This window comes from Schistocerca nitens, chromosome 3 (assembly GCF_023898315.1).
Source record: "Schistocerca nitens isolate TAMUIC-IGC-003100 chromosome 3, iqSchNite1.1, whole genome shotgun sequence".
Classification (NCBI taxonomy): Eukaryota; Metazoa; Arthropoda; class Insecta; order Orthoptera; family Acrididae; genus Schistocerca; species Schistocerca nitens.
In genome coordinates this window covers 793209639-793227775 of record NC_064616.1, presented here as the reverse complement: position 1 = coordinate 793227775, position 18137 = coordinate 793209639, and the positions used below count along the sequence as shown (strand labels likewise).

The window sequence follows — 18137 nt, the reverse complement described above, 5'->3', positions numbered from 1 at the left end:
CCAACAGCCGGTATTATTTGTTAGGCAATCAGTTTCAGCACTACATTATACCATCTACAGGCCTGCATATATCGAGTAACCCTTGTGCTAGAAACCAATGCAGCAGTCAACTGATATCATGAAGATTTTTTTTCCATGGGCATATGCACTCCTTTGACAGTTGCTGACAACAGTTGCTGACCACTGTCCAAGGTGCCCACATGCCCGGGAGAAAAAAATCTTCACAATACCAGTTGACAGTGCTGCATTGGTTTCTAACACGAGGGTTACTCGATATATGCAGGCCTGAAGATGGCATAATTTAATGCCAGTTCATAATTTAATGCCAAAACTGGTTGCATCACAAATAAAACCAAAATAACGGCAGTTGGTATTTTATTATTGGAAATTGAGTAGCCGAAGTACCGCACTCTGGACACAGGATGGAGTTACATTCATTAAAAGTTTTCAGCAAGCAAAAGTGTGTAATAAGAATCATTTGTGGTGTAAATTCAAGAACATAATGTAGAAACCTGTTCAGGGAACTTTGTATTCTAACCACTGCTTCAAGTATATTTATTCTTTAATGAAATTTGTTATAAGTAATCTATGTCTACTTCCAACCAATAGCTCAATACATAGTATCAATACTTGGAATAAAAACAACCTATATAAAGATCTAAAATGACATACTTTGCTCTAAAAATGGGTACAATATTCAGGAACAAACATATTCAATAAATTGCCAGCAGCCATTAAAAACTTGGTTTCCGATAAAGCATGGTTTAAACAGAGTTTGAAAGACTTTTTGATAGGCAACTCCTTCTACTATATAGATGAATATTTTAACAAGGACTGTTAGACCAGCCTAACTAAAAATGTCTGTTAGATTTCAATTTTGACAGCACTTTGACACAATAGTTAAGATTAGGTATTTTTTGTACGATAAATTTATTAAAAATGCATAACAATGTTTAATTCTGACAGTGTATTAATCCTTTAAATATTAGTAGTTCCGGTTTACTGTAATGTATTCACCTATTTTGACACTTTCCTGACCAATGATCATGGTAGTCAGTATTGTATTCAATTGTTTTATGTTTTTTATGTTACACTTTCTGAGACATTCCACACCCATGACAATCATCTCATTTTTGGGTCTATGGAACAAAAATGAAATCTAATCTAATCTATTTACAAATAATATCATTACTTGTGAAAAGTCTGAGAATGTAACTAACACAAACTGCACAGTTTATGCATACTGCATTAAGGAAACACAGTGACTATCTTGTAAAATATTTTTATTACATATATTTCAGTCTCAGGTCACAGAAATGGTTGTATGACCTAAAATAATAAATAATAAGCAATAGTATCTGCTTGGTCATTAATGTCCAACATGAATAGTCATCACACTATAAAACTTCCCGTGACACTAAAAATATTACTTTTGTTTCTGCAATAACCCTCCAAACAGGATCACATACTGTGCTCTGGCTGTTAAGAAACTTAAACTCAATCACAAACCTGGTGAGAGATCCTCAGAAATCAGTTTTTAGTAGATGGTGATGTGTCATTGGATCAGTAACTTTTCATTGGTCTACAAATTTAAATCCTGGGACTTCAGATATTGTGTATAAAGACAGCAAGTTGGGTGGTGCATGAACAGCCTTTTCAGAAACTGTAATATTATTCATCGTTGGAGGTCATTTCACTTCAGGCAGGTTATTATGTTAGGACACAGGAGATATCACAGAATTATGCTACAAATAGAAATGAGTGACAAGGTGGTAGTAAAATGGATTAGTTTCACCCCCCCCCCCCCCCCCCCGACTCCTCATTTTTTATTTAGACTTGCACTCTCTTCCAAATGCAAATGATAGTTCTTAGCTAACACTTTAGCTAAATTTTGGGCAAGAGTGGAGCTAATTCATTTGCAAATTCTGTATAACATCTGACAAGACTTCTGTCAGGACCTGACATCATCTTGAGTTTTAATAATTTCACATGGGTTTCCTACATCACTAGTACTGATTACTTCGTCACCAATCTTTGCAGCACTAAAAGAATTGAATCGTGTTAACATTCCATGATTTTCTTTTGGGAAGTGACATTTGAAGATGGACTTGAACATTTTGGCTTTTGGTTTGCTAATATTTATCTTGGTCCCTGTCTTGTCAACAAATACTTGAACATTAAGTTTTGTTCCTCTGATAGCCTCCACCTAAGACCCACATACACTGTCCAGTCATGTTAATGTGACCACCTGTCAAAGCCTGAATAACTGCATTTTGCAGTGCAGACCACTGTGAGATGTGCAGGAAGAGTGTCAGTGAGGTTTGGAACATACCGACAAGGATATGAAGCTGTACTGACTCCAGTGGCAGCTGTGCTAGGTTTCTTGGTTGAGGCTCCATGGCACCAACATCCCAATTGAGGTGGTCCCACAGATTCCCAACTGGGTTTAAATCTGAGGCATTTAGTGGCCTGGGGAGTACAGTAAACTCACCCTGTTACTCTTCAAACCACACACATACCCTGCAAGCTGTGTGGCACATTGCACTGTCCTGCTGGTATATGCCATTGTGCCAAGGAAAAACAAACTGAGAGGTGGACACAGTCCCCGAGGATAAATGCATATTTATGTCGATCCACTGTGTCTTCCAGAATGACAAGATCATTCAGGGAATACCACAAAAACATTCCCCAGACTATAATGCTCCTTAGATGTTTCACACCATACATGCTAACAATCATGGAGCATAAAAAATAATTCACCTGAAAAGGCCACCTCAGTGGATGGCCAATTGCAGTATTGGCTTCCAAATTCCATCTTCGTTGTTGATGAACAGCTGTCAGCATGGGTGCATGAAGGTCACTGAGGAGACACTGTTGGTAACCCCTTGGTTGATCTGTACAGTCAGTTGCCAAGCAGTTGCACGTCTATTCACCTGTACACATCTCAAACCATCGTTTACTCATGTCATCTATGGCCTGCAGTGCAGCACAGTTGCCTCGGTACAAGTTGTGGATAGCGCAATTTTGCCATGCATGTTATACTTTAACCACAGTGGCACACGACCAGTTTGCAAACTTTGCCGTTTCGGAAATGTTTTCACCATTGATCTGAAAGCCAATGATCTTGTCCTTTTGGAGGTCAGTTAAATCACTCCTTTCTCATATTATGACAATGACTGTATTGCTTTCCATGTCCCCTGACATCAAACGTAAGTGGCAGCCACGTCACTGTGACTAGACTATGTACCTTCGTATTTCACCTGCAAAATCTGCAACAATATATTGTCATAGTATAACCGAAGTCTTCACACATTGAACTCATTGTTGTACCCAGGCAGGCGCATTTGAATTATCATCTGCCTCTCAGGAATATCAGCACTTGTATTTAGTGTGATGGTGTATTGGTTAAAGACACAGATGTCGGTTTTCCATAGTTTTCTTAAATATTGCTCATCATGAATGGCAAGATGGTTGCTTTGAAAAGCACACGGCTTATTCATTCCATACCTTTAGTTCATAAGAGCTGATGCTCCTCCTCTCAGGGCCTCATTATCAAAGGAATGTTAAGCCCTAGTATTTGTTCCATCCATTTTTTCAGTCATTTTTCAATATTACTTTGAGGAAGCAATGATTTACAGCTTCTAGATTTTTTTCTTTTTTTTAAACTATGGTTTGCACATAGCTGTATTGTCCTTTCACTAAACAATTTATTTCAGTTAGAAATGGACCAGCTTCTGCATGATTATTCTACAGTTCACTATTAAGCGCCTGGCAAAGGGTTCATCAATCCACCTTCAAGCTATTTCTCTACCGTTCCACTCTCAAACAGTGGGCTGGAAAAAAAAACCACTTAAATCTCTCTATTCAAGTCTGACTTCTATTATTTTATTACAATGAACATTCCTCCCTATGTAGGTGGGTGCCAACAAAATATTTTCAGAGTAGAAGCCTACTGCCACTAAACTCTTACATATCATTACCGACCCCAGAGAGATGCATATGACAGATCCTACAACCCACAAACATGAATAATGGACAGTTATTACAACAGACAATTTTGTTTATTCAGAAATATAAATCAACCACATGGTACTGGTTTGATGCAGCTCTCCATGCTACTCTATCCTGTGCAAGCTTTTTCATCTCCCAGTATGTACTGAGCCTACATCCTTCTGAATCTGCTTAGAGTATTCATCTCTTGGTCTCCCTCTATGATTTTTACCCTCCACGCTGCCCTCCAACACTAAATTGGTGATCCCTTGATACCTCAGAATATGTCCTACTAACCGATCCCTTCTTCTAGTCAAGTTGTGGCACAAGCTCCTCTTCTCCCCAATTCTATTCAATACCTCCTCATTAGTTATGTGATCTACCCATCTAATCTTCAGCATTCTTCTGTAGCACCACATTTCGAAAGCTTCTATTCTCTTCTTGTCCAAACTATTTATCGTCCATGTTTCACTTCCATACATGGCTACACTCCATACAAATACTTTCAGAAACGACTTCCTGGCATTGCCAGTCTACATTTTATACCCTCTCTACTTTGACCATCATCAGTTACTTTGCTCCCCAAATAGCAAAACTGATCTACTACTTTAAGCGTCTCATTTCCTAATCTAATTCCCTCAGCATCACCCGATTTAATTCGACTACATTCCAATATCCACATTTTGCTTTTGTTGATGTTCATCTTATACCCTCCTTTCAAGACACTGTCCATTCCGTTCAGCTGCTCTTCCAAGTTCTTTGCTGTCTCTGACAGAATTACAATGTCATCGGTGAACCTCAAAGTTTTTATTTCTTCTCCATGGATTTTAATACTTTTGTTTTTCTTTTGTTTCCTTTACTGCTTGCTCAATATACAGATTGAATAACATTGGGGAGAGGCTACAACCCTATCTCACTCCCTTCCCAACAACTGCTTCCCTTTCGTGCCCCTTGACTCTTATAACTGCCATCTGGTTTCTGTACAAATTGTAAATAGCCTTTCACTCCCTGTATTTTACCCCTGCCACTTTGAGAATTTGAAAGAGAGTATTCCAGTCAACATTGTCAAAAGCTTTCTCTAAGTCTACAAATGCTATAAATGTAGGTTTGCCTTTTCTTAATCTAGCTTCTAAGATTAAAGTCGTAGGGTCAGTATTCCCTAATGGGTTCCAATATTTCTACGAAATCCAAACTGATCTTCCCCAAGGTCAGCTTCTACCAGTTTTTCCATTCATCTGTAAAGAATTCGCTTTACATATGCTTATGGAAAGTTCATCACAACAAAGTGTTAACACTTTCTCTTAACAATCTAACTGTCCCAACAGGAATAAAATCAGCAACCTCTTTCATTTCGATCACTGTCTAATAAAAATGAGAAACTTATGAAAATGTAAGTACAATTTGTAGCCACAGACACCTGAGATCTGACCCAGAAATGCATCACATATCAATAAGGAAATAAAGGTCACTGAGAAGAGATTGAGTTTATTGTTAGAACACACAAACTTAAAGCAACAGTCACAGCTGCCTTAGAAGTATGTACTGTCTGTTAATAAAAATAACATTTAGCATGTTCTGGCTTGTATTCTGCTTCTATTGTTTTCATAATACTGTTCTATTTCATGCTCACCGCATGAGCACAGACAATGACCACTCCTCTTACTTTTAAAGTTGTACCCCAAAGTATAGAGCTGTGTGTCACTCATGAGATGTATACTACAATACTTGGGTCAAAAAATGATTAAGAAAATTCAAAGTGCTCCTGAACTGTTACAGAATGGGTACTCAACTTCTAAATGTAATGCTGCAATTAAAAGCCTATCACTTCTCAATTTGATTTTAAGCTCACCTGCCTTTTCTGTCATGATAAAGTATGCATGGCACTGTGGTAATGTGTATTTAACAGAATGTTCATGGTGGAAGAACAATTTATGGTACCAATGTTTCCATGATGACTATCACTTTAAAAATTGTAAATCATACCATAATAAATAAATGTGTATGCACCTACTGCAATGTTGCTAAACAAATATGCTCTTTGGCCTTGGAAAAGTTCCACAGCTACCACATGCATTGAAAAATTACAACATATGAAATCCCTATTGGTCAGAACCAGATTTTACAGTCATATTTTAAACCAACATATATAAAGTACAGCTGGTAGTTTTTGCAGATGACGTTTTATAAATCTGGTTAGAGATACTGCAACAAAATTAATTTTTTATGATGTTTCCAAAAGAATTACTATATGGGTCTCTGACAAAGACTTCTCTTTTCCATTAAAAAAAAAAAAAAAACACACACACACACACACATTATATTAAGTTCAGTACAATGACTAGAATAACCCTAACAATTAATGTAACACATGAACAGGAATTAGCGAATATGACAGAATGTTCTAAGTTTTTGTGTGTACATACTGATGAAAATTTAAACTGGAAGAAACAAGCTACTGAGATTCTCAAGCATCTAAGTTCAGCAATTTTTGCTATTTACTTAACTAATAGTCTTAAAAACAAAATAGTATTCTTAGAAAACTCATAACTTAAGTAGAAAGTGTTGTAGGTACCACTTCAAGGAGTTACATATCCTAACAGAACCATATATGTTTGCTAAAGAAATTTGTTCTGAGTAATCCATGACAATTTGAAAGAATACTTACACCCATAGATGAAACAAAGAAAGAAAATGTTTTTTGTTTTTATATTTTTTTATGAGACAGTCACAAGAGCATTTCACAATGTCACAACAGGTTTCATTCAGCCAGTCATCACATTGTGAAATGCTCATGTGATTGTGCTGTAAAACAAAAATGACATAATCAGTCACTGCATCTCCATGGGCAATACGTCATTTTTTTCCAAGGAAGAATGAATGATCGTGCCTCACTCATTAATAAAGCTGTCAGTTACTTAGAAAAAAATTAAATATGATGCCACAAGAAAGTTTAATCATTTTTCTAATAAAATAAAATTTGTGACAGTCAATAAGGTAAATTTTAAATCTGATCTGAAATTCCTTCTGGACAAGTATTTCTATTCTATTGATGAATATTTAACTAGACACTAGTACCATAGTAGGGAAATACGTTACTTTGTTGTTATGTCCTGTATCATTAGTACCACAAGCAACGACAAAGAGTAATAACGGTATGTTCGCATTTGTAAAATTCGATACAATTTGCTATTTAATAATCTGCAAATGGCCAACATCGAGCCGACCAAACAAACAAATCATGTACGGGCTCATTAAATAGCCAGCAAATTAACTTACTCCACATAACTTTGATATAAAATATGCAAATAAACTATGGAAAATATAATTAGCAAATTAACAAACAACAGGCAATCTGTCATTTGGTTAATAACTTATGTGGTATAAAACTACTGTTAATCCATACAGACGGTGTTATAATAATGTCAGCATACATATGGTACTACTATTATACACTGATGAGCCACAACATTAAGACCACTGGTCACTGTGAAATTGCGGGCACATGATACGGTAAGGAAAGTATATGAGCAGAGCAGAGACGTATGGAGAAATCATTTTAGTGACACTACAGGCAACAAATAGAGTTATCCTCTGAAAACAGTGATTTTGACTAAGGACAGATGGTTATGGTCCAGTGCTGGGGAACAAGCATCTCGGACAGGCAAAGCTGGTCAACTGCTCATGGGCGACTGTCATGAGCATCTGTGGAAAGTGGTTGAAGACTGGTGAAACCACATGTAGGCAACAAGGTGTTAGATGTCCACATCTGATCACAGAACATGGAGGTCAGAGGCTTGCCTACTCTGTAAAGCATGATACACACTGACCTGTGGCAGATCTGACAAGAGAGTAGAGCATTATTGCAAGTGCAATTGTTTTGGAACATGCTGTTCAGTGTACATTGTTAAAACAGATGACCTCTTTGTTTTCCCAAGCTGACCCAACAACACCGTCCGTTACATTTGCAGAGGGTATGGGATCATAGAGATTGGACCGTGGATCAATGGAAATATGTCAACTGGTCAAATGAATCACATTTCTTGTTAAATCAGGCCGATAGTCATGTCCTGATATGCCATCATCTAGGTGAATGGCAGCACGAAACATGCACTCCGGTATAGATATAGGCCAGTGGGGGCAATATTATGCTATGCAGAAAATTCACCTTGGCTTCCATTGGACCTATTGGAGTAATCCACCACACTATGATAGGTGTGGACGACATGAAAATTATTGCAGACCACCTGCAGCCCTTTAAGCTTTATGCCTTCCCTGTGGGCAGTGGTATCTTCTGGCAGGATAACTGTCAGTGTCACAAGGCCACAATTTTGCTACAGTGGTTTAACAAACATGATAGCGAATCCACATTTATGTATCAGCCACCAATTTGCCAAATATCAATCCAATGGAACACACTTGGGATCCCATTGGGTGCCAGTTCTGTATCCACAAACCACCAGGCCATAATTTATGGGAACTGCATGGCCCGTGCATAACCACCTGGTGCCACAAACCTCCGGAAAGCTTTCGAGGGCTTGTCGAATCCTTATCAAACAGAATAACTGTTGTATTGTGTTCCAATGGTGAACCAACATGTTGTTATGCAGGTGGTCATAATGTTACGGATCATCGATGTATTTAAATGGGAATCATAAGATAGTGATGCATAAATTATTGCACAATATGTGTAATGTAATTAGCAACATTATTCACATAATTTTGACTTTTCTAATGATAGATATTAGTATCCTTCACAAGTACAAATCAATTCCTGTTTTTCATCATCAATGTGAGCAGGTAACTTTTTCTAACGATAATCGAGCTCTATGACCATCTTGGTTGCAAATATGAGGTACCCTTGCAACTACCATTGAAAATGACCAACACCAGAAGCCAGTTGTAGAGAATGACAGGTATAAATTAAAAGAAAAGGTAAACAAATCATAGGCAGCTTGACGTTTTTGGATTTCTGTTATTGGGAAAAAAGTTTCACTCTTTTATTCAGTCTACAATGAATACAATAACAATTAATTTCAATAGCTTTCACTATCACAACTTACAATCAACAAAATCAAAGCAGACTTATCATTACATAACTGAAAACACTGACTCAAACATTTATTCACAAAAAATAAACATTCAGATTTTTGTTGCCATACCAAGCAACAATACGACTTAGAATGGTCTGATTGTTTCAGTTAAGAGTATCTACAATATTTCACTCATCAACGTCTTTAAAAAATACACATTCATCCTATAAAAATGTACCACACTTTTTCATTAATTCATCGAAGTGCATCTATGCTCATGCTGTAACCTAGCTCATTTCAATGCTTAAATAAGGTTCACCACTTTCACATGCTCACTTTTCTCCTATTATTGCTGAGTATAGTGTAAGTGCATCATTTAAAATCTAAAAAAAGGTCATGTTCCATGGGATGAATACTGTAACTATGCATGTATATTAAACACTATGGTCTAAATGTATTCAATATTCAGAACTCCAATACAACATTGATATCCAAGACTTTCCCTTGGAACATTTCTGACTACTACTATTTCCTATTTACCATTGTTATAAATTTGCATGTTAAGAGAGTCATCATATTCACTTCATATACTTCCGATAATATCTGTCAGATGCAAGAATTGTTTTGAACATTCTGAACTCTAAAATTAGATGCTTTAAAGCAAATGATTTCATCAGGTGGTATTATAGATGGAATGTTACCATTATTTTGGTGTAAATGAATATCTGATACTCAACTGATGGTGGGCACTATCACTGAGCAGAAACATCCACATCAGCAGTTACTGAAGTGGTGTAATGAAAGGTACACAATCATAGGGCTGAGCAGAGGGGTGACCGAACTGGATTTGCTAATAAATATTATTACGCTGTGCTGCTAATACACTGAAGGCTCTCTACTCTGTAAACCTGGCATTTATATTTTCAGATCTCCTTTGATAACATCTGAAATTTCAGAAGATGTAAATGGTGGTAATAAACTTTGTTGCAGCAAAACTTCATAAATAACCATGTGGATACATAATAATAACATGAGTTCTGACTCCACTTAACTTTTTTCTTTATGTTGTGCTCACATTGCTCTATGCCTAACATGACAACTGTGAACATAAGGGTAATAAGTTAAACAAATACTTCAGTGTATCAGTACAACCTGCAGAAGCAGAATGGATTCAGCTGAGGTATGGTGAAAATTAGATAAGCCAATCTCTAACAACCATTCAGAAAAGTGGTACACTGAAAATGCTACTATGACTGTACTGACATCATATGATTGTGGTGTATGTATGTGTGTATGTATGTCTAGTGTCTAAATACTGTAAAAAAAATTAATTTTAATAACTGATGATCCATTTTTCTGATGCATCAGTTTATCTCTAGTTGTATGAATAAATGAATATTTGTTGGCAGTTCAGAATGAGACGACACATTACACAGAAGAGCCTACGTAAAGCTAGTATTAAGCAAAGAAAGGAAAGATGATAAAGTTACAAGAAACATACAGTAAGGGCAATACAAGGGAAATTAACATGAAGGGAATGCCATAGAAAATAAAGAGGAAATAAATGAAGATTTGATGTGTGATATGATTCTGTGAGAAGAATTTGACAAAGCACTGAAACATCTAAGTGGAAATGAAGCCCCTTGATTAGATACCAGCCATGACGAAACCATTTCACATGATTTGCAAGACATTTGAGGTAGACAAAAATACCATTATATTACATGAAGAAAGTAATAATTCACACTCTAAAGAAGGTAGGTACTGTCTGGTGTGAATACTATCAGCTTGATGAGTCATGGTTGCAAACTATTGACATCAGTTATTTACAGAAGAATGGAAAAGGTTGAAGCTAACCTCTGTGAAGATCAATTTGTGTTCCAGAGAAATGTATGAACTTGCAGGGATATACTGACCCTATGACTTATTTTAGAAGATATGTTAAGGAACGGCAAACCTATATTGACAACACACTCTTTAGAATTATGAAGGTAGCATCGGTCTATACACTGAGCAAGTGACAAAGGAAGGTAAGGAGAAAATTGGAGAGAGAATTAAAGTTTAGAGAGAAGAAACAAAAACTTTGAGGTTTTCTAATGACACTATAATTCTGTCAGAGATGGCACAGGACTTGGTATGGCAAGTGTCTTGAATTAGGTGATACTGAGGAATTAGGTTAGGAAATGAGACTTTAGAAGTAGTAGATTAGTTTTGTGATTTGGGCAGCAAAATAACTGATGACAGCCAAATTAGAGACAATATAACATACAGACTGGCAACAGAGGGAAAAGTATTTCTGTAAATGAGGAATTTATTAACATCTAATATAAATTTAAGTGTCAGGTTGTCTTTTTTGAAGGTATTTGCTAGAGCAGGGGTAGTCAACCTTTTTTACGTACTGCCCACTTTTGTATCAGTGTTAGCAGTAAAATTTTCTAACCGCCCACCGGTTCCAGATTAACGTGATTTGTAAAGCAAGGAAGTAACTTTACTTCATAAAATTTATGAACCCGAGTTGATAGCAAGTTAAAGCATGTAATAATAATTACTTACAAAATAATTTACATCAAAATTTTTTGATAATCTAATGAAAATGTTTTTAAAACTCCTGCTGCCTAGCACCCACCATGAAAGCTGGAACGCCCACTAGTGGGCGGTAGAGACCAGGTTTACTACCACTGGTCTGAAGTGCAGCCACGTATGGAAGTGAAACCTGAACAATAAGCAGTTCAGACAAGAAGAGAATAGCAGTTTCTCAAATATGGTGCTGCAGAACAATGATGGAAGATTAGATAGGTATGTCAAATAACTATTGAGGAGGTACTGAATCAAATTCAGGAAAAAGTTAAATGTATGGTACAACTTGACTAAATGAAGCTATTGGTTGATAGTTCATGTCCTGAGGTGTCGAGGAACAATCAGTCTGGTAATGTTGGGAAGAGGAGGGAGGTGGTGAAGGGGGGTAAACACTGCACAGGGGAAGTGAATACAGTGAGCAGGTTCAAACTGATGTATATTGCAATAGTTACTCAGAAACAAAGAGGCTTTCTTGTGAAATGGATAACATTGAATTATGAGCTGTGATAAAGTACTTAATTTTAAGAGATTCAACTCCACTGAATATTAAAAGAAGAGGACATAGACCTGTAATTAAAGGATTATTTCCTTTTATTTGCTAAGGTTAAGAAATGAGTTACAGTCTGTAAGCGAGGTCATGTGCTTACTGCCGAATAACGGGCACATGGGACATTCAGAAACCTGCATGACCACCAAGACTGTTGCAGAAATTCACAATGCAGCACTCAGTCATCAACAGTTGAAGATACACAAGCTCACTGACACTGGAGGGATATTGAAACGCTGTGATTACCCTATTCTATCCAAATTTTTGGGTATAAAAACCTTTCTGCTCAAGAGATTCCATGTTTGTTAACTACTGACCAAAAAAATGCATGCAAATGAACAGTACTAAAAATGTCTGGATTTATTTAATTTCAGCCGGTTTCTCAATTATTTCATAATAGCAGATGAAACACGAATTCATTATCACAGGCCAGATATGAGGAAGCAGTTGAAAAAAGCAACAATGATCTATTTTTTGCAAAAGTCATAACTGCCATTTTCCAATATTCTCACATTGTAGAGCTCAAAGACTATCTTCATGATGGCACAAGCATCACTGGGAAGTTATAACTTCTGTGTAAACAGAAGGGTACTATTTAGAGTAATCAATCACAACTTACAAACAAGTAAGTTTTCTTCCATCACGAGAATATATGTCAAATAGTTCCTGCTGAACTGCACAACTTTCACTTCTACATTTGCCAGATTATCCACATATTACATTTTGTTACCAAATCACAATATATAGCTGCAAGATCAAGGATTAAAATCAAATGATAGGTTAAAGCTGATACAGATGCTTAATTTGGAGAAATCTCATTTTAATGTGGGCATTGAACAGTCTTTGTCAGACAGAGAAATTTTAGGGCATAATTCATAATTTAAGTCTCAATACTGGGTATGAGTGACTTTGTACATCTCTTATATGTTAAGCTCTGTAACAATTTTTGTTAATCTGAGCTTGCCTTATAAGTTTACAAAACATTGGATTTTTATTACAAAAATAATACGATACAAAAATAAAAGTCAAATATTTTATTCATTAAATATGAGATCTAACATGATATACTACTCTGTAAAAATGGAGAGGTATCAAACTGGCAAATAAGATTTTAACTGTGCTTAACAAAAAAAGTTAGCAGAAGAACTGAAGACAAATTTATAATATACCGAAAAGGCACAATAGCATACAACACATTCATTCAGGAAGTTGCTCACAGCACACACAACTGAATTGTAGCTCACATTTGCACGCACCCCCAACCTCCCCCACACACCCCTTTTTATGGACTGCAAATATATTTCATAAAATAAGGATTTAGGACATATGAGTAGCTGAAGTATTCTGCAGCATTTCTGCACAAATGCCGTGGCAAGACAACATGTACTGTTGTTGACATTAAATTCAGTTAAAATTTACATGGTACTATTGGATCTTAATGTTCAACAATGACAGCTAACAGTGCTTCGTAGGCTGTGAAAAGTGTACAGCTGAATATGTGTGCATGAACACACACACACACACACACACACACACACACACACACACACAGCATAACAAAGTGCAGCACAATCATGCAAATATGGTCCAGCAGAAGATATAATGAACTGCTGTTGTGAACTTAACAGACGATCTCAAAAAATATTCAAAATATGTTTTAAAGTTTATTTTTATCTTGCCTGCAATTTCCCTTTGGCACTTTTGTTATGTGGTACAAAGTTTCTTAATCAAATGCTGAAAAGAATGCATGTCAATTTGCTGTATGATCACACAGAGGCTGTTTTGGATGGTGGTGATGAGGATCATGGTAATCCCCTCTATTGCTTGTTTGAGAGTCTGAAAATGCTGAACCTTCTTGACATGCTGTTCCATCCTGTGTGTCCCTGTGAGGAAAAGGTTTCCATAAATGCCTACAACTGTGTTTGGCTGAATATAATAATCAATTAAAAATAGTGTCATGACCTTCGTTATAATTTATTAGTGGGGTGGAAACTGATTACTAGAGTACTAACACAATACTGGGGGCCACTCATTTACAGGTGGTAAATGAATTTCACAGCATATCAGTGCATTCTAAATTTAACTTTGTTCATGAGTGGAGGCCTATGTACCTGAATCTGTCACTAAGCAGAAAAGCATTAAAAAAAGCCACACAAGATGATTGTGTGTTGTTTTTTTGAGGTGTTCCAAGATTATATTGAATAATACATGAATTTCCAATCTACGCATGTGAACAGTATAAGACAAAGCAATTTAACCACAAATTGTGCCATTTTTTTTAGCAGATGTCTAAAGAGGGATAACTTGACAATTCCATTTTTCTTACAGTCCGTATCACATATCTTTCTTTTACAGCCTCATACATGACACCACTGTATAGATAATAACTTAGAAAAGTTTAAAATATTTTGAAGAATTTCTACAGTAATAATGATGACATGACAATACATATACTCGTGTGCATACACTGATCTGGAGCAGACCAATCATGAAGCTTCTCATGACGTAATGTTGAAAGAGATTTTTTAATTTCTAGACACACTTAAATCTTTTATATTGCATTATATGTTGACAGGTAGTACACAGATCACAGGGGTCATTTTAAACATAATATTCTCAGTTTACAATATATAATATTGGGGTGGTCCAGGAAGCCACTTGTTTTACTCTCAATGAGGTAAGTCATGCATTAGCTGGACTTACTTTGTTATGTTGGCTTGAGAAAAGGGAAAGCCATTTTGTCTTTCATATATGACACCTGATTTGAAAATGGGCAAGAGTAGGTTATCACTACCTACAAAGTCTACTGCTGACAAAATTTTCTTTACTTAATCCTCCCCCGAAAGTGATGAGCTTCATAAAAGTGAGCCTGAAACTAACTCACAGTTACAATAGACAACAGGCTTTATACTTCAATTCTGTGAATGACTCCTGTAGAATATTGGGAAAACGACACTAGTAAAACAATTAGTTGTACCATACTGCCATTGAGTTGTCCAACTTGAGCAACTTCAACACAAACACATAAACACACATTACAGCTTTATATTTCCATTCCTGTTGTTTTGTTTACAAAATCAGAGGCTGCTGATGATTCTTTTACATAAAGATAATTTAACTTTGCATACTTTTGATTGAGTTTCATGTATTTTTTGACATTTAGTTCAGTTTTGCACTACAAGATGAATGAACTGCAGATTGTTAATTTGGTAAGAACATATGAATTTATGCAAAAGAATGTTATTCTGTAAACAGGAACAATAAGTTATACTATTTTTCACCAGTGTCAAGAGTTTTTACATCTACGAGTTTGGATAAATTAAAATGCAAATTGCTGTAGTTAAGAGGAGACAGAGGACAAGTGGGCTTCAAAAGTTCGATTTTTAGATTTTAGCATATTTGAAATGCCTGGTCTTTCCTGCATGAAACAGTTTTTGTTTTATATAAATACAACAATTTTTTCATGAGATATGATGGTTTTTCTGACGCTCTGTGCAATCTGGCATTTAAATGCCATGCCTTCCTTTTTGCGCCATGCAGAGATAATGCACAGCATTCTTTTACTCCTTGTATATTATTTCATGCTTCTATTGTTTTATCGCTTCAATGTTTCCTACCTTGTATCTGCTATCGATACTCGTTTTTCCAATCATGTTTGTTGTTTTTTTCGAACGTTAATGGTTGTACTTAGTGAAGTTTGTTGTGAGTGAAGTACGTGCTGATTTGTATTTCCTTTGGTTCTGCGTGTTTTCATAAAAATGTCGCAAATAAAGAAATTCTCACCTAAATTAAAATTCAGAGGAATTAAATACGTAAAGGTAAATGTGGTTAGTGGGTCAAAGTACCCAAGAATGTTAGACATAAAGAAAATCAGCACATCAAGAAAGAAACTGCAGTGTCTTCAAGGCATTTCCTCCCAGTCAGCTTGTGGAGATGAACATTCCTTTGGAAATATTATGGTGAACCTTAACATGCTCTGTGATTTCATTTCCAAAAATACTGTGTGCAGAATATGTGGTGGTGGTGTATCTTTGGGTGAGAATCAGCGTCTTCATAAAGGTATTGTGTCAAACCTGACATTGAGTTGTACAAAATGTGGTGCAGTTGCTACAACATCAAAAATGGCAAATAATAATTTAGACGAGAACAACATGGACAGGACATATTGCACAAATGAAGGATGGAAGATGGACAAAATCAGTTTTAGAGTGGAGTCCCAGAGAAAAACGAAGACCACTAGGGAGACCACCTCATTGCTGGGACAAAGAACTCAGGAAAGTTGTGGGCTTCAACTGGCAGAAGACAGCAGTGGACAGAGATGCATAGAAACACCTCTTAAAAATGTATTTAATAATTTAAAGAGGCTACATCATGTATATATTGAGTTATCTGAACAAAAGATAAATAAATAAAGGGATCCTAGTGTTGTGTGATAGTGATCAGCTGAGAATTAGCAATCTTTCACTGCAGCTGCAAAATCAGTAGTCTAGCAAGATCAACAAAAGAGCCATGGTTCACTCTGCACAGTATGGATTTACAAGGTGGGCATCATGTATTGGGATGTCTACAAAGGTAAAAGTATGAGATTATTAGCACCTGCGTGGTGGAGCAGAAGTGTTATCTGAGACTAAAACACTACAGAAAACTAGCTACAGCCAAACAATCAGAATGACTGGGAAAGATGTTGATTGTCAAGATGTCCATATTACAGTAAGAGAAAGATACTGAAATGCAAACTAAGGGAAATGATTAAAATTAGAAAGGATCCAAATGACATGACTAATAGACAACTACACACTTTGTCAGCTGTCAAACACGAGACACAGTGTGTATGAGGGGCAACAAAATCGCAAGGTGAATAATTATCATGGAGTGCCTACATTAATAACAATCTCGTCTTAAGCTTTTCATCCAGGTTATTAAGTCACAATAGGGAATGGGAGTAATGGTATAATATAAAGGACAATATATGTTCCTGTGAAGCCCTTGGATGATAGCCCTACAAATAGTTATATGCATGAAAAGTTTTTATTTTAGCAAAGTAAAGTGCTATATGAGCCTTAACATACAATAAATGTATTTATAAGAGTCTAAGACATATGCACTGTATGGAATTTATCACAACTGTGTGTATGTCCTTGTACGTATAGACAACTTGGTAAGCCTTACTTACATTCCAAATGTTGGATTTCAATTCTTGCTATCAAAATTTCAAAAAGTTTCTTTGATGTGGCTCTTTCCTGTACCTTCAATTACAATGCAATAAACTAATGCAATACAGTAATTTCATTGTCCTTAAGGCTCACAATACGACCTCGTGAGACAGGATTTTAGGGGATTAATGATAACTGTCTGGCATCTAAGTTCTTCAAGAGCATTTTAACATTAATAACAAGCTTCTTAAAATGCCACTGACATATTCTATTCCTGAAATGCTGCAGCCAATGTACAGACACTGTTTCACACGTTGGAATGGCATTATGTCTTCCATACAGATGAAAATATAGTACATGCAGCAAATACACTTGAAAATGTGTGTCGTAAACTACTAAATGCCACTAAAAGAGGCTACCTATGAACACTGGTGTTTAGTTAATAGAACACGCACATGAAGCTATAAGCTCAGCATGTTTCAAACTGAATGTAAGTCAAATTGCTATCATATGTAAGATTTACAGTTTTCGAGCCTGAAATGACTGTTTTGTCATACACATTAACAGTATAGACACTGAATGTGAGTGTTGTCTCATATCAGGCTGAAGCAGATTGAACTGACATCTTCAAATGTGGCTACATAGACTAACTTTACCAAACTCAGAGTGGACACCAGTGATGATGTTAGAGGGTGCTACTGAACAATGATGCACCTGTACTAGGGAAGTGTGACTGCATTATCTATGCATAATGAAGAAAGGAAGTAACATGAAACTTCAACATTCTGTCGATGACTGGGGTCATTAGAGGTGGAGCACAAGCTCAGCCCGGGGAAGGAG

The 18137-nt window shown here is 36.3% G+C and overlaps 1 protein-coding gene across 7 annotated transcripts in view; it reads right to left on the bottom strand.

Moving 5' to 3' along the window:
- The window catches only part of LOC126248810 (palmitoyltransferase ZDHHC20-B-like), a 344143-nt gene that overhangs the window by 19317 nt on the left and 306689 nt on the right, over window positions 1–18137 (bottom strand). The window contains exon 8 of one of the 7 annotated variants that reach the window (XM_049950219.1): window positions 9030–14027. The exons of 4 other annotated variants lie outside the window; for them this stretch is intronic. In XM_049950219.1, coding sequence (XP_049806176.1) covers window positions 13849–14027 — 179 coding nt within the window. In that variant the 3' untranslated portion in view covers window positions 9030–13848. Of the gene's footprint in view, window positions 1–9029; window positions 14028–18137 lie in introns of those variants that run through there. 2 more of the 7 variants (XM_049950218.1, XM_049950215.1) reach the window with 2 other exon arrangements.